The 16,911-nt window shown below is 34.6% G+C and overlaps 3 protein-coding genes across 7 annotated transcripts; 2 read left to right on the top strand and 1 right to left on the bottom strand.

Moving 5' to 3' along the window:
- Positions 1–612: 612 nt before the first annotated feature.
- LOC105975787 (small ribosomal subunit protein eS12) lies at positions 613–2,756 on the top strand. The gene is made up of 5 exons (XM_013001017.2): positions 613–779; positions 1,197–1,240; positions 1,706–1,997; positions 2,347–2,412; positions 2,506–2,756. Exons 2-5 carry the CDS (start codon positions 1,233–1,235, stop codon positions 2,563–2,565), a joined length of 426 nt encoding a protein of 141 aa, XP_012856471.1. The 5' UTR covers positions 613–779; positions 1,197–1,232; the 3' UTR covers positions 2,566–2,756.
- Positions 2,757–2,935: 179 nt separating this feature from the next.
- Positions 2,936–5,610, bottom strand: LOC105975786 (stromal cell-derived factor 2-like protein). The gene is made up of 6 exons (XM_013001016.2): positions 5,102–5,610; positions 4,323–4,463; positions 4,079–4,219; positions 3,506–3,555; positions 3,287–3,416; positions 2,936–3,180 (listed from the first exon to the last, which is right to left on the bottom strand). Exons 1-6 carry the CDS (start codon positions 5,198–5,200, stop codon positions 3,094–3,096), a joined length of 648 nt encoding a protein of 215 aa, XP_012856470.1. The 5' UTR covers positions 5,201–5,610; the 3' UTR covers positions 2,936–3,093.
- Positions 5,611–9,099: 3,489 nt separating this feature from the next.
- Positions 9,100–16,353, top strand: LOC105975935 (uncharacterized). 5 transcript variants are annotated; one of them, XM_088823010.1, is made up of 13 exons: positions 9,100–9,423; positions 11,000–11,563; positions 12,111–12,168; positions 12,418–12,539; positions 12,956–13,062; positions 13,887–13,972; positions 14,260–14,311; positions 14,529–14,615; positions 14,695–14,747; positions 15,218–15,260; positions 15,359–15,436; positions 15,522–15,565; positions 15,679–16,353. In XM_088823010.1, the coding sequence occupies exons 5-13, from the start codon at positions 12,994–12,996 to the stop codon at positions 16,196–16,198; spliced, it is 1,032 nt and encodes a 343-aa protein (XP_088679136.1). In that variant the 5' UTR covers positions 9,100–9,423; positions 11,000–11,563; positions 12,111–12,168; positions 12,418–12,539; positions 12,956–12,993; the 3' UTR covers positions 16,199–16,353. The 5 variants fall into 5 exon arrangements, with proteins under 5 accessions (XP_088679136.1, XP_088679137.1, XP_088679138.1 ...); XM_088823011.1 differs by having other exon boundaries at positions 12,412–12,539; XM_088823009.1 differs by lacking the exon at positions 12,418–12,539 and having other exon boundaries at positions 9,101–9,423.
- Positions 16,354–16,911: the final 558 nt, after the last annotated feature.

Below are 16,911 nucleotides of genomic sequence, written 5' to 3'. Positions count from 1 at the left end.
CAAAATTGTGAAAGGCGGGAACCGAATCGAAGGCAGTTACTGCTTCACAATTAATCGTGCGGCAGTAATTAATTGAAAATAAATTGATTTTTCATATTTAACGCAGTATATATATTAATATATTATTTGACAATATTCAAAAAATATATATAAAGATATTTAAACATGGTTCTATAATAATAAGGTAACAATACAATGAAAATCCTTAGCAAATACAACTTTTACACTAAAACAAATGCTTGAACATCCAAAGCATATATCATTAGTTCATTTAGAGGCAATAATTAAAATAAAGCATAAACTATTTTTTATTTTATTAAAATCCCAATTGTTCATTTGGATAAAAAAAACAAAATTCGAAAATCGATTTTTGCCATTAAAATTCGACCCCGCCTCTAATACTTGATCACCTGGGACAGCGTACAGGCCAAAATCCAAATTTTCAAACATTTATTATTATTATTATTAGTATTTTGTATTAATTATTTTTTTATTTTTTTATTTTTTTTTTGAGAAAAAGAACAAATAATAATTAATTGGTAATAAAAGCTTGATGGAGAATAGTGGGCCGGGCCATTTTATTCAAAACCCGAAACACGTGGAGCTGGATCCATATTTATAAAAGTCCAGTAAAAATGGTTATGCTAGGGCTAGGGTTTTAGGGTTTTCTTCTTCTTCTTGCCTTTATATACAAACGCCGAATCCATTTTCAGCGCCTCATTTACAGTTGCTGCACTCCAGATTTGCTTCTCCACCTCTCTCCACTCTGTAAATCAAAGGTTCTTCTTCTTCCTCTTTCTGTTGTAATTTGATTATATGCTTTTTCCGCATCAATTTTTTTTTTTGGTTAAATCGTTTCTGTAGTAACTGAATTTATATCGGAATGCAGTGTTTGTATGAACATAATCGATGAATTTTTCATTTTGATCTTGGGATTTGTTATGTTGAATATGTGGTTTTAGAATTTATTTATTTATTTTTAATCTGATTTTTAATAGCATTTCATAAGTTTTGTTCATCTACTGTGGAATTATTTACCAGCATTTTCCTGATATCGGTTCATGATTTTACTCTGTTAAAAGAATATTCTTTTGGTATTTATTATTTGAATGCTGCACTATTAATTCTGAAAATTTGCTGCTTTAATTATGTTTCCAGACGAACTGATTTGCTTTATGTCATTTGTTTTATGGCAGATTTCAATCGAAGAACCTCGTTAATCCGAACGCAAGATGTCTGGGTAATATTTTTTGTTCGAACTGTCGCTGTGTGTCCTATGTTTATGTATAATTTGTAATTCATTCCAGTTTCATGATCTTAAATGAGTGCTGTGCCAATTTATTGTTTTGATTATACATGGGCAATTTATTTATAGATAAATCATGAACTTGTAAGCCGAATTGTAACGAAATTCATATGACATAATATATAGGTGAAGTTTGGATAAATTGAATAGATTTTTGTTTTAACTTTCATGGGCTTTCATCCCTGTATGTATAGTAGGTACTATATTTTACGACTTAATGATCTGAAATGAGGGCTATATGTACATGATGATTTATGATTTATTTGTAGCTAAATCACTCGTTGATACGTTAAATGGTAGTGTAATTTATATCAGATACTACAAAGATTTAGGTTGACTAAATCAATTAGATATTTGTAGATGGTTTTATACTAAAAGATCGATCAATTGAATTTGCAGAGAAGAGCCTGTTGTAGTTGAGACCCCAGCTCCCGCCCCAATTCTGGGCGAGCCAATGGATATTATGACAGCTTTGCAGCTTGTGTTGAAGAAGTCTTTGGCTCATGGTGGTCTTGTTAAGGGCCTCCACGCATGTGCAAAGGCTATCGAGAAGCATTCAGCTCAGCTCTGTGTGTTGGCTGAGGACTGCAACCAGCCCGATTACGTTAAATTGGTTAAGGCTCTGTGCGCTGACCACAATTGCAACCTAATCACTGTTCCGAGTGCCAAGACTCTTGGTGAATGGGCTGGTGTAAGTGCTTTTTGCTGAGTTTGTTTATTTTTTGTTTGGTGCTTTATATATTCAATTTTTGTTCTATGATGATAGTTAGACGAGATAATTGGAATGAATTTGGCAATAATTTGATGTAGAATTTATAAAAAAATCTAGTCGGATTCACACTTGACAAAAGGGGTGATATTGGGACTCTTATTTAGACTTTGTATCAATTTGATTTATAGTTGATGGTGTATCTAGTTGAATTTACAAACTTGACAACATACGGTGATGACGGAAGTTCTTGAGCCAGTTGTCGTTTTTGTGTAGTACGAAACATTGAGATGGTATTTGATTTGTAGTGTTGAGTTTTTTGCCTCTGCAGTTGTGCAAGATTGATTCCGAGGGGAAGGCCAGGAAGGTTGTCGGAGCCTCTTGCCTTGTCTTGACGGTAATATTTCGAATCCCTAAACCATTTTTATCAAATTTTTATTTATTTGTTTGTAATTTATATTTAATCAAAAAAGTCGAACTTATCGTGTAGGATTTTGGTGAGGAAAGTGAAGGTCTCCACATCGTGCAAGAGTACGTCAAGTCTCACTGAGGGGGATTAGAGCATTGCAATGAAGCTATCCAAGATGTTCTAGGCAATAGAAAGTCCCTTTTATTTATTATGCTTTTTCTAAATTTTCCATGCGAAATTTTTGATCTTGTTGATGGACCATTCAGTCGTTGGATTATCTGATTTAAGTGCCTGTTTGTTGGTATATTAAATTAACGACGAATTTGATATTTTGTGTTCGTGTTTTTTCTAGTGTTTATTTTTTACCCTAACTAAAATATTTCGTTAACTAAGTCTAAGATGAATTTCAACAAAAGTTCAAACTATTGGTGAACTCCGATGTGATAACTTGATCGAAGTTTCTAAATTAATACTAACAACAGAATTCTGGTACGAGAATAACACGATAATATTGTTGAAACTATTTCAACGCTTCAGCACTCGGTGACACGAACATCTATATTACACATCAGCGGTTGGAAGAAGGTGAAAAAAAAACAGTAAACGATAGAAGTAAACATATGTACTACGATTTAGTTGTGATTATGGTACATCGTAGATTACGCAGCTTCACTTTTTACCTTCAGCTGTCGGAAGATACACACCCTCTGCTGCCAACCAAACATTATCAGCTCGTTTTTCCCTAACACCGCAAACCTGCAAGAATTGTAACGCCACAGTAATTAAAAAAAATGTCTGAGCCTTGTACTGAAAAGCATTATGACCGTGTAATAATAATAATTTAAGGTTGTTTATTTCTTACCTCTTGTTGACCCCCAGCTATACGTGTATATTTCTTGTCGTGGCTGTGAAGGTATCCACCAGTATCTACATGATGAAGCCTCACCCTTTGATCTTGTCTCCAAGTCTTTCCATTTCCCTCGATTTCAAGTCTGAAGCACACACAAACAAGAATTTATGAAATGAAATGAAAGTTCCATTGAAAAAAAGTTCAGGAAGGTTCTGTAACAGAAGGTCTCACCTCCAGTAATCCCCAGTGTCGGACTCTCCATCACTGCCGAAGCAACTCACCTGTATGTTTCATTTTTCGTGTTTATAAGCTATTTAAGGCAATGAAATTAAATTACAATACGGTTAGATAAGTTCATAACATGCTATAGCAATGTCGAAGCGGGTCGGTATAAGATTTTAACAAGATTGTTAATAACAATGCCGAATACATGCACCCGAACTAATGAGAATAAATGCTTACAACACACATTGACTACGATTAATACAAGAGTAAAAAACTGTTCCGTTTTGGTCGACTGTCGGAATAGAAAACACATTACGACAAAACAGATTTAGATTGACAATGAAAGACACCACTTGAGCATCACGGGTCATCTCGATTTTGTTCGGTAATCATAGTCAGATAGATTCATATGGAAAACACATGAACACCACAAAATCCATAATTGGACAAGAATCGAACTCGTTGAGTTCAAATATCCAATAGAAAACTACAAAGAAAATAAACGATGCACACACATAGCGTAATTAAAAATTTCACGCAAGCGACGAGGATTGTTTGAAATAAAAACGAAATACTAACCTCCAAATTGCTAGATATGGGAGATGCGTGCAAGTGGCTGTGCAACCACTTCCTAGTCCTCATATGTTGCAACCTAATAACGGTTCCACCTTTTATCGTGTCACCTTGCTTTGCCAAAGAATCCTTTGTAGATCTGACAATCTGCAAAATCGGGGCAACTCCAGTTTCAGACACTCTACCTAACTGACACTTGTAATGGAAAAAAAAGAAAGAAACGAAATCGAAGTGGAGTAGCATAACATACCCAATAGCTATTAGCATCATCAACATTTGGGAAACCAGTAACAGACTGCTGGCCACTGCCTGAGCCATAAGGAACATCATGCGAGTGCAGCCGATATTTTGTCCTCTCGTGCATCAGCTTAATTACAGATCCATATGTTATCTACAAAATATTTGAAAAATACACGATAATATGAATAACTGAAACAGAGCACTACAAAAACTATACCTACATATTGCTCTAGCCAATCAAGATATGACTCGACTCAGTAAAGCCGAATACACATGTATATATATATATATATATATATATATATATATATATATATATATATATATATATATATATATATATATATATATATATATATATATATATATATATATATATATATATATATATATATATGTGCAAAGTAGCCTAATTAGCTTCGTCACCTCGTTAATTGTCGTTATTATTAACTTCCTCGATTATCTATTGCTGCTGAAACCCTAAAACAATTTTTTAATCAAGTTAAGGAGCATATAAAAGGTGGATAATTAGGTTATTACCCCAAATTTATCAAATAACATCACCTCTATATTTATGCAATCACAAATGTTCAAAAAATCCACTGCAAAAATGAAATTCAAGAGTGAATTTCCTTAAAATTCGAGTTCTAACTCCTCAAAATCAAACAACTGAAATACCACATTTTGCAATACTAAAATCGCCCAGTCGAATAATCAAACCTATCAAATATGACCTATCTCACAACACACTGCGTAAATGAAGTATCAATTGGGCGATCGATCACTTGCCTGAACGCCTTCCGACGCGGCGGCGACAGGCGCCGCCGCATAATCGGAGTCGAGTGTTAGCAGCAGGAAAATTGCCAGCGCGAAAAAGGACACGGCCATTACCAGCAACAGCACTACGAACCAAGTCTTCTGCCAAAACGGCACTTCCGAATCGAAATCCGACGAGTGGCCGACGGAGTGCCTGTACACTATTCGGGTCGGACCCGGTGCGGGGGTGGGGGAGGAGGCGGACGCCGGTGTTGATTTTCTACGGGTGAGGTTGCTCTGTGGATGCTGCGAAGCGGTAGGAGCCACGATTGAAGCTTCTAAGCGGCGCCGGAGCTCCGATGAGAGGAAAAAGGGGGCCGGCTTATGTTAGCAAAATTGGGTTTTTTCTTTTAATCGAACTATGAGAAATGTTGTGTGTGCCGTTTGGTTTTCCTCCGTTCTCACACCGCGCGTGCGCGACACTGCACCTGGAAATTATACTTCTTCCACGCGGAGACTTGATGACGTGGAAGTTTCTTATTGGATGACGTTGTGTGTCCACGCGGTTGTTTATATATGAAATAGTAAATTCATAATTTTTCGTTTTGCATTAAAAAAATATTTTCACTCCCCAGTAACCTTAGTTTAATGTTTCTCGAAATTGATTATAAGCTTTGCTTGGTACTACTTTGTATTTTGTTAGCATTCCAAAATTAGTTTTTTTATTAGCATTTTCTTTTCTGGGAATTGTTTTTTGCGGTTTGAAAATTGCTATTTGCGGTTTTTGACAAAACCCCCCAAAAAAACATTTTATTTCACTAAAACCCAAAACTTTCCAAAAAAATCCAAAAACCCCCCCAAAACGCCTAAAAGCCCAACTTGGGCGCCCATTAATGCAGTGCACGCCCAAGTTGGGCGTGCAAGCTGCATTTGGGCGCCCGAGTTGGGCGTCCAGTGCAAAATTTCTTTTTTTTTTTTTTTTTTTTTAAATTGTCGAACGCCCAAGATGGGCGCCCAAGGCGTGTACGAACGCCCGGAACGGGCGTTCGTACACGCCTTGGGCGCCTATCTTGGGCGTTCGACCATTTTTTTGCGAAAAAAAAGCCCTACAAATCGATTTGTAGGGCTTTTTAACATGAAATTGGTTCCGTAATCGACCTACCCAATGCATATTACACATAAAAGAGTCGAAATTACGTCAAAAAATCGAAGCCCAACCCTTCTTCAAGCTTGATTTCGAATTTTCGAATTTTTTTTTCTTTTTTTTTTTTGCTATTTGCAGTTTTGGGGGGTTTTTTGATATTTTTAAAAGTTTTGGGGGTTTTTGTTAGAAACCGCGAATAGCAATTTTGTGACCGCAAAATAATCATTTTTTTAAGTTGTGATATGAGAAAATACAAATAAATAGTAACTATTCATCCAATAAAGGGTTTTACGAATTAATTTTCTGAAATGATTTACACGGCAACAAAATTACGAATGTCGTTCACAATAGTTTTCTCTTTCTTTCTCTAAAAACTCCCAAATCCATCCAAACCCCAAAAGCCCCAAAATTCACAAAAAACCTCAACCTCTCTCCCAAATCATTCCAAATCCGAAAATCTCGTCAATTTGAAAGGTAATTAATCATCTAAACTAGTTATATATATTGAATTTGTGGTTAATTATGTGAAAATCCCCAAAAAAATCTCGATTTTGGGTTGTTTTAAGTGTTGGGTTTTCGAATTTTCCACGCCCAAAATGGGAGTGCGAAAGCAGTTTCCACGCCTAAACCAGGCGTGGAAACTGCTTTCACACGCCCATTTTGGGCGTGGAAAATTGCTTCGAGCGTTCGGGCCAGACGCCGGTTCTGGACCGGTCGTCCGGTTCAATTTTTTTTTGGCCCAGTATAAACAAAATGATGTATTATATTTAAATGAGTATTAGTTAATAAACTCGCTCTGGCCTAGTTGGTCAGGCGTCTCGTTTAATACACAATAGAGCTGTGTTCGAGTCTTCGCAGCAGCGTATATATTTGAAATTTATAGTGAAATGCATATATATAATTAAATAAGCTGATATGCTAAATCCCACACCAATTTTACCAAATATAATAACACACAATTGAAAATTTTTCTTTCTCTAAAATATCATTTTCTCCTTGCCCACCCTTCTTCTTTTTCCCTAACTTTTTCACAAACACACTAGAAACATCTATATCATTCCAAGTTCGAATTTGAGAAAAATCTTCATGTGTTCAAAGTAAAATAAAGTTGGAATTTGAGGAAAAAAAAATCAAATTGATATGAATTTAAATAATTAAAAAGGCATAATGAAATTGAAAAATATTAAATAAACCTAAACTCACTTTTTATGATTACTCACGTGAAAGATTAACGAATTTTGAGTGACTTGGAAAAAATCATCATAGAAAAAAGTTAGAGGGAATATAAGTAAAGAGAGATTTTTTTTAATTTATGTGTGGGATTTAGTAAATTTTAGTGTGGGATTTAGCATGCCCCTTAAATAAGTGTTGGTTTGTAACAACACAAATATATAATTTTTTTGATTAAATCGCGCGCGCTCAAACTGGGCGCGGAAAGCCGTGTTGCGCGCTCAAACTTTTTCGTGATTTATACAAGAAAAACGAACAAATTTTACTTCATTGGATTCCGTATCTCGATCCACATTCAATGCACGCATTTTTCTTTGCAAATCGCTACAATAACATGGGTTTTGGAACGGTTTCTAATATAAAAGCTATTAAAAATAAAATTGTAGAGAGAGAAAGATAGGTAGATAGTGGATTTTTTAAACCCGCATTCGTAATTTTGCTACCGCGAATATCACCTCCCATTAATTTTATTTCTTTTGTTAAAACTGAGAGGATAGAGATTTGAAGGAATTTAATTTGTTAGAGAGATTTTTATGTTGTGTTTGATTTGTGATACAGACAAGAAGATGGCCCAAGGGGCGAATCCTACTTACTGGGAGATCTAGCCCAATAAGGCCCACCACGAGGCGCGATTTAAAGAACAACCCATGCAAATGGTCTTTTCTTGTCACAATGACCTAGCGAAGAAAGCACTCCGCCGATAGCCGAATGGATATGTGGTGCTCGGAATGGCGTCGCGTTGACTCCACTTAGCACATTAATGGCTCTGGTACGTAGAGACGCAATGATGACCTCGGCAAGCGCGTCTTGCACATCGATGCATTAAATACGCTGGCACCAGCATTTAACGGCCGAAAGATCGTCGACAATCAAAAAAGGGGAAAATATCTATTGAAACGTACAAAAAACCTACTTATTATGGGGACACATGATTGGCTACGTTTGATTAACTAAGAATGATTACACGAACTGTCCAGAGGATGCATAGAGTTGGTAAGGAGGACGACGGAAACGACGACAATTATATGATCTTCTCAATTTTCAAGAGTTTATGTGGTCCGAATAAGTATGTTATAAAGGGAGCATGCTCCCACCCATGGGAGGTAAGTTTTTCTTATATTACAAAAACGAGTCCATTTATTCCCAAAATGTATACACTAATCGACCTCTTGATCGTTGGACTACTAACTCCGGCGACAATCTGGTTTTCCATTTCTTAGCAGCTCTGTTATGTTCGAAAGCCTCAGGCTTCCACATTCATTGCAGCTGCGAAGGAACCATCCGATCGACGTGTCTTGGGAGCGGATCAATCTGGTAGAGAGATTTTGAAACATTAAGCTTAATTTGATTAAGAGTATTTTTATCATATACTGTATAATAAACTTAAAGAAAAATAAGACTTACGATATGGATTTATTTCAATAATAAATCTAATATCTAGCAGCCTATAGGTAGTCAAAAGGAAAAAGACCATATAATATTGCAAATTAAAAAGAATTCCTAAAATTTAATAAATTAAGATATGATTATTCTTAAATTGGAAATATATTTACAAAATCATATCTAAATCCATTCATTTATTAACTATAATTAGTCCATTGAGAACTAATTCAACCAAATCTAATTTAAATTAATGTCCATTCATATTACCGAACAATCGGATCGTTGATTATTTATTATTATTAAATGACGAAAGTAAAGTGGGAAAAATAATTTATTGGAAAAAGACGTTATAGGGAGGGGGGCTCCGCCGCTCCGGCGATGGGGATCGGAGAGGAGAGGGGAAACCCATTCTCCGGCGGTCCGGCCCCTCTCCGAACCCCCAAATTTCGATCAACGTTAGTAATCCCTTTCTCGGCCATTTAAATTTCCACCACTGAACTGCCAGCTGCCGCTTCTCGCCTGAGTACTTTCTTCCACGGCGGCGTTAGCTCCTGAATCCAGCACTACCACCACCGCCGACCTAGATCAATACACGAAGGTATAGATTTCATAAGCCTATGTATAAAAAATCAAGCAGTTTATGGGCTTGAAGTTTCTTTCCTTTATTTAATTCAATTTTTTTTTTCTTCTGGATTGGGTTAATAATTTGCGATTTGCTTTAATTGTGATGTTGGATTGTTGCATTTATATTTGTGATTCTATAATCAATGGAAATCAACCGTAGATTTAAATTCGATTAGTGAAATAAGGAGCCGATATTAAGAACAGCTCTAAAGATTAATTTTTATTTTGTTCTTCAAATTTTATGATAAATTATCGAATCTCGATAAGTTCTGATTTCCAATTTTACATCTGTAGTGATCAGCATTGTCGATTGTTGGAAACAAAAAAAAGTTAAATGATATACTTGGCCATAAATGTAAAATTTGATGTGCGGAAAATGGAGAAGAAGGAAAACAAACCAGGGTAATCTAGCATTAGAATAAATAAATTTGATCGTGAATACAAACAGTCCCAGAATTAGAAGAACATAGTCAAGGAATAACAGAAACGAACTCGAACAAAATTCCAAAATGATATATTTTTTTTAATGTTCTTTCACATTGGCGCACACGAACAAGCAAACTTAAATTAAAAAGAACCAGACACCTAGATATGCTGTTCTTGGTATTAACTTCACAGCATTTATTGAATTTTTCAACTGTTGAATTTTCTAAAATTTGTAACGTATAACTAAAATGCTAAGATTTGGGGTTTCCCCTGCAATTTTTTTCTGTTTTCTAGAGTAATCTAATCTGACTGTATTAGATTGTCTCGTTCTGCTCTCGTATGGGAGTTCCTTTATACAATTTCTACTTATTTGTAGTTTTTGTTTCAAGGGAGTGCTTTTCTAGTGATTCTTTTAAGTTGAAGAAAATTCTAACGAGTTGATAAAAATTAGAGTTTTTATTAATGATTTGTTCTTGTTTTGTTAAATAATTGATACAGGCTAAGTTAGTACATCGGATATACCTGCTAAGATGAATATAGTTGCGATTTTAAATGATAAATCTACCAATGCTCGTTCATTAATTAATCAATTTTGAACAATAGAAACTTTTCTAGCTTTTTGGTGTGGGTTCTTCACATTTATCTTAAAACGAACGAGCATACTCGGGAACAAATAGTATTCTTTGCTTTTGTGCTCTTTGCCAAGATTCGAATGAGCATCGAACATTGGCTGGGTAGTCTACGAACTTGTTCTATTAAATCATCTAAGTTAGATACTCATCTTAAAGAGCATTAAACAAAGAAGAAATAATCTAATCATATTTGATGAAGGTATACAATGTTGATCAGCCGAGCCAGCACATAGTATTATTTCTTTTCTTTTGTCATCAATTTGCTGTTTTGGTCAATCCCCGACACTACATGCTGATTTAAACACTAATAATAACGAAAGCGTAGCTTTATTTATTTTTTTCGTTGTCCATTCCTACCAAAATACCGTACAGTTCATTTTTCATTTTCTTTCTTTATGTGGCTACATATATGAAATGCCTGTCACTGTTTTACTGCGAAGGAGGTCGCACAACTCACGACTTCTGATTACAATTTCTCTCAATATGCGATAGGTATCTTCAAGGTCACTGAAGCTCCTCTTTATTTTCTTGAAACGTTTCTTCGCCACCATCATCACCTTCTTTCTTGCGTCAAAGTCTTTTGTAGCTGCTCTGGCAATGAAGTTTCTTACATCATCAATCTCTTCTAGAACCTTCTTCAGCCAAGAAACGTCCAGCTGCCCAATTGCTGCCACGTCAGCAAGAATCATCATATTGCTCAATTCAGAAAGGACGTAGTCAAGGTTGTCTCGTATGAGCTTTATAACAACATCGCATACTATCTCGAGCAGTTTTGCGGTGGAGTCTGGAAATATACTGAGCAAGGAGTTTGCAGCAAAATTTCCATACTTGGCGAAAATAAACCAAAGTATAGGTGCTAAGCTAGCCTTCACTCGGTGTCCAAACATATCTTCTATTTGATTCGATGAACTTTATCCTTCAGAGTAATCTGTTGATTTTCTATGGGCACCCGTCTTAAATAGTAGCTTATCGGCGTGAAAAAGTTGGTCGGGAAAGAAGATGTCGCAAGGAAAATTTCATTGAGATATCAAGTTACATGCTTGGGTCTGTTTTAAGGTAATTCATTGTTTATCCTATCGATTACATTATGCCGTTCATATTGTTGCAACTATTGAAAGAATAAAAGTATATTTCACAATTATACACCATGTAAATCCAGTCTCAACAGCATTTTTTTTTCCTTCTGCATATTAGCATAAGATGGGGCATATCTTCTCTCGTTCGTGATTGCACCATATAAAGAAATAGGGTATGATATTTTCCATGTAAGGAAAAATTGGAATTAATCTGAAATATGTGAATGAAATGTTAATCACGGATGAAGCGAATCTTCCACTCTATTGCCTCTTTATAGTATTTACGCCACCAATGCTGTACAAAACAGGGTAATATTGATTATTTGATTCGCATCTGAATATAGTTACTCTATCATATACTATTGGTTCATGTACTAGGAACATCACTCATAATTTATAGAATACAAATCCCAAATCCATTAACTAAAATTACTAAATCTAGCATTTATATTGAGGAATATCCATGTTTACTCTTGCTGGCCTAAACTAATTGTTCAATGATTCTTTTTGGTTTTTTTGCATTGAAGGAGATTTTTCATGCTTAAGAAGTCGACTGATAATATGCGGCTCCTCATCTTTCTTCAGGTATAGACCCCCCTTGCAAATATTTTAAGGTTTTTTTTTTTTTATTTATTTTTTATTTTTTTTATGCACAAATAGTTTTTAAGTTCACAATATCTTTCGCAGTTGTTGAAATGAAAAACCTTGTTAATGGGAAATTAAGTTGGTATATCAGGTGTTGCTATTTAGTAGATATCCATTTAAGACAGCATCATCATATAAATTTCATGTAATCCAGCACAAAATTGGATCTTAAAGTCCTATTAGAATCAGGTCAAAGGCTTTGTGAGAAATTGAAGATCTCCGGAACTAAATGGGTTAATATTACCATAAGCATTCTATGCAAAGGCCACGGGAAACAAATGCTAAACTCAAGCTAGAGTAAAGTAGATAAGGTAAGAAGTTTATCATTCCGCATGCTGAATTGTGAAAGAGATATAAAATTGAAAATTTGAAAAATATATAAGAATATGTATTAGTCAATAATGAAGATGGAAAAAAAAGAAAAGCAAATTTAAAATCTTTCCACAGGTATTTACTATACTACCATGATTTCTTGGATTTTGCCTACCAAATTTGGACCATTTTCGCAAATTCAAATGCCGTGTTTCGAGGGGGTGGGGTGGGTGGGGTGGGGGGGGGGGTGCCCCAGCTGTATTCCACTATTGAAAACCATAACCTAATAACTGTAATATGGCGTTAGTCCCCTCTGTCAATTGTGTGTGCCTATTTAAACAACTACTCATTTATTTTTTCACGGCATTCTTGGAAATAGGTTTTCAAAAATTTACATCTTCTTTGCGTTTGCTAGGGTTTTTCTTTGTGTTGTGCTTTTGGGAAGAAAGAGAAATGGTTTCTTCGAGTTCGTCGAGTTTGGTTTTTTTAGAGGGAGAGGAGTTGAAGAAAAATCTCGTTCAGGTATGGAGATCTCTTCTTAAAACCCATCTTCCTATAATGAGTTCTTGCAAATATTGGAATCTGGCCTCATAATTTATGTTTAGCCTTAGACGGTCAAAATTGATTAGTTTTTGGGTTTTTATGCCAACTATTTTTAAATTGTTTGATTATTGATTATTGATTGTTTTATGAATGACAAATCCTCTTCGATTATTGATTGTTTTATGATGAATCGGAATGTATGTCTGATATTGTTTCTCGATGGTTTAACTGTTTTTTAACGGAGGAGTTAGTGGCCTATGTACTGAAAGAAAGAAGGCTTCTTTTAAATAATCAAAACTGAAATTATTGAATGAATGAAATTATTAGCTTTACTTCATTTTTCACGAAAAGGAGCAAAAAACATCGCTTTTATGCTTCGCAGTTGCTTACAGTTCTGGCAGTATTTCTTCTTCTGGACATTTCATATTACAGCTGGTTATACTCTAAGGAATTTTAGGACTCGATTTAAAAATGACGTCTCCGATATTGAAAATGATCTTAAGTTTCTTTGGAGGTTTTGTTGTTGGCTGAACTTGTTTGGGTTCTTTTTATTAAACTTTTCACAATCTTCACTTTCACTACATGATTTTTTTTTACTGGTCTTGCGAAAATTGAATCTTAAGATATACCTTGTCAATTTGTCATTGTCCCATTATCTTTTCTCTTCCTTGGTTTAAATCTGTTTAATGCAATTGATTTAAAACAAATCTATGGCTTTCCTTAAAAAGAAAAAAGAGAAGAAAAAAAATCTATGGCTTTCTTTTTGCCTTGGACTAATTACTTTTATTTTTACTTATTTTCAGGCTGCTGAAATTCGTCCCTGCTTGAGAAATTACGGTGAGGAGCTGATTGGCTGCAGGGTAAATATTTTTACCCCCGTGCTTTATATGTGAGTACTTCTAAACTTGTATGATTACTGCAAATTTTAATGGATTTTTTGCTGTAGGAGATTTCGTGATTAAAATGTCCTTATGTTGTAGATAAAATGCTTTCGTGATTAAAATGCTTACATTTATTGCCTGGAAAAGTATTTAGTGTTGCTCTCACTTGAGGTGATTTTTGTACATAGATTAGTTCAAAGTAGAGCTTTCTATTGGATTTGGTCAACTTCTTAAGTTTGTTAATCTTGTAATTCTTAAGAAAAATCTAACTCTGTGATTCTTTTTTGCTTTCTAGACACTTCGCAGGAACAATCACTTCTTTTAACCGCTTGCTATCGAAGCACCAGGTAAAAAAATGCTCTCTTTTTTTTCCCAAGAGTATAATTACCATTTTTGCATGATAAATTTCGTCTTTAGAAATTCATAAGCTCGTCATCTCTAATTTTCATCAATCAACATAAGTTGTTTTGAACTTGCAAAAATGTTAGTGCGTTATTATGTAAAGCATGATATGTGACGGCTTCACCTTTTTGTTGGCACTCGAATTTCTTGAATTATCATTAGGTTGACTATGAAGCTGGTGGCAGAGATTTATTAGACCTTTCAGACGAAATCTGGGAATTGGTTGATTATGAAAATTTATCCATTGGAGTGAGTATCGTGCACCTGACTGTTGTTTTTCCTCTATTTTCACAATATGCCATAACTTGGAAGTTTTGTATGCGAACAGTATATACAGGAGCAAGGGAATACTATTCGGGGTTCTTATCCTTCAGCTAATGCGTAAGTTACTGCCACTCGGTACTTACTGAACATTTTTATATTTGAAAGAAAACAAAAAACAGGTGTAGTTGTTCAAGTTGAAAGAGCACGGATTTTTTTTCTTTCTTTATGTATAATTTTCAGATTGGAGCTATATTGAACAATTATTGCCATCTACGATAGAAAAAATTAGAGAATAGTAATAAATCTAGTTCCTTCTCTTAAACGTCGTAAAGAAAATCCAGTTATCACCAGCAAACTCACCGTTCCTCTTAGTTTTCTTCTTTAATGCAAGTTTTTTTTAATGTAATTAATAGCGTTTCAGATTATGTCGTCTTCTCGTAAATGGTACAAAAAATTTCAAATTGTTAGGTCACTTCAACGATCAGAATCGGATGATGCATTTTATTTATAACTCCAGATGTGTTACGTTTCCTATAAAGAACTACTGAATCTGATGATGAATTCTAAACTATGTTTCTAACATGTAGGTTTCGAAATACTGGAGAACGTTCGTTTGAGAAGAAACACATGGTGAGTTTCTTTTTGTTTTTTCAATTTTTTTTTAATTAGGAGAAGATATGCTCCAATTTATGCATTATGCGAGAAAAAAATATTCTTTTCTTCTACAGATTGCCATTGGAAGGGTACTAAGTGTAAGTGAGAAAGTACCGGATATGGTATATAATAGAAAATCAAGGTCGTATCTGGTGAGTTTCTTTCTGCATCATTATCTATTTCAAAATTTGTAGTCTTACGAGTTTATTCCAGTACCTTACTTGAAGTACTTAACAGGTTCATGGGCTCGCTCGGCACTTTTTTAACACTCCTTCGATACTGTAAGTATGCTATTCGGTATCAAAACATCCGTTTATTCCTTTTTAATTATTCCTATTTTTGATGCTAGATGCTCTTGGTTGACCTATTTTGAAAAACTCCTGATATGTAACAGTCAGGCCTGGAGCAAATCACCGAACACGATAAAACAGAGACTACTTCCTGGGCGATCAAGTAATTACGCTCCGGATAATATTGAAGAAGTCTTTGGGTACCGAGTGAAGGCTAGCTTAGCGCCTATACTTTGGTTTATTTTCGCCAAGTATGGAAATTTTGCTGCAAACTCATTGCTTAGTATATATCCATCCTCCAACGCTAATCTGGTCGAGATAGTATGCGATGTTGTTATAAAGCTCATACGTGACGACTTCAACTATGTCCTTTCTGAACTGAGCAATATGGCGATTCTTGCTGAGGTGGCAGCGATCGGGCAGCTGGACGTTTCTTGGCTGAAGAAGGTTCTAGAAGAGATCGACGATGTGAGAAAATTCACTGTCAGAGCAGCTACGAAAGATTTTGACGCAAGAAAGAAGGTGATGATGGTGGCGAGGAAACGGTTCAAGAAAATACAGAGGAGATTCAGCGACCTTGAACATATTTATCAGATATTGAGAAACGACCCGAGTTATATTTAAACATTATTATTCTGACATGTGAAATTTGTGATTTCAATGGATTTTTGCTTTGGTTATGTGATGTTTGTCATCATAGCCTATTTACATTTTGGACATTGTATTAAATTTTTAAAATGCTTTATCTATTAAATTAGAGAAATTATAATTTTTTTTTATTGATTGAAATTAACGTGTAAGGCTAATTTTAAATATCGGTGTCTAATAAAACGTGTATTATCCAATAAAATTCATCGAGTGTAACATAAAACGAACTAGATTTAGATCTTCGGCTATGTCTAAAAGTAGGAAGTGTAACAATAAATTAAAACCATTTTTCTTTAATTTAATTTTTTTGAAAGCTAATTTAATTGATTAACTACTGGTAAAATAATCAATTTTGCAGTATACAACTACTTTATAATAATAACAGTAATAACTATTATCAACGTTTAACTCGACGAAAATTAAAAACTCGACGAGGACGTGAGTTTACGATATAGTTCGATATCATTTAAAAAATTCAATTATTTAAAAGAAAAAGTATCCTCAAAAACGAAAAACAAAAAAAAAAAAATTATTTGTCACGTGACATGATTGTATAAGTATAATAATAATAATATTAATATGTCAATATAATGAAGACGACAACATTATAGTCATAAAAATCATGCAATATTCCTAAATAAAACAAAATTTCCAATCTCACAATCTAGGATATAACATTTAACATGCCA

The sequence above is a fragment of the Erythranthe guttata genome, chromosome 9 (assembly GCF_056151865.1).
Source record: "Erythranthe guttata isolate IM_541 chromosome 9, IM_541, whole genome shotgun sequence".
NCBI lineage: Eukaryota > Viridiplantae > Streptophyta > Magnoliopsida > Lamiales > Phrymaceae > Erythranthe > Erythranthe guttata.
This window is presented reverse-complemented; position numbering and strand designations above follow the sequence as displayed.

What these genes read in the sequence shown, in the direction of transcription:
- LOC105975786 (XM_013001016.2), bottom strand. Translation starts at nt 5,200, where the DNA reads ATGGCCGTGTCCTTTTTCGCGCTGGCAATTTTCCTGCTGCTAACACTC. An exon ending in CCATATCTAGCAATTTGGAG is followed by an intron (nt 3,556 to 4,078) that starts GTTAGTATTTCG and finishes TGAAACATACAG; the next exon opens with GTGAGTTGCTTCGGCAGTGA. An exon ending in TAGCTGGGGGTCAACAAGAG is followed by an intron (nt 3,181 to 3,286) that starts GTAAGAAATAAA and finishes CAATTCTTGCAG; the next exon opens with GTTTGCGGTGTTAGGGAAAA.
- LOC105975787 (XM_013001017.2), top strand. An exon ending in CTCTTGGTGAATGGGCTGGT is followed by an intron (nt 1,998 to 2,346) that starts GTAAGTGCTTTT and finishes TTGCCTCTGCAG; the next exon opens with TTGTGCAAGATTGATTCCGA. An exon ending in CCTCTTGCCTTGTCTTGACG is followed by an intron (nt 2,413 to 2,505) that starts GTAATATTTCGA and finishes CTTATCGTGTAG; the next exon opens with GATTTTGGTGAGGAAAGTGA.
- LOC105975935 (XM_013001190.2), top strand. Translation starts at nt 12,994, where the DNA reads ATGGTTTCTTCGAGTTCGTCGAGTTTGGTTTTTTTAGAGGGAGAGGAG. An exon ending in TCTTATCCTTCAGCTAATGC is followed by an intron (nt 14,748 to 15,217) that starts GTAAGTTACTGC and finishes TCTAACATGTAG; the next exon opens with GTTTCGAAATACTGGAGAAC. An exon ending in TTTAACACTCCTTCGATACT is followed by an intron (nt 15,566 to 15,678) that starts GTAAGTATGCTA and finishes GATATGTAACAG; the next exon opens with TCAGGCCTGGAGCAAATCAC.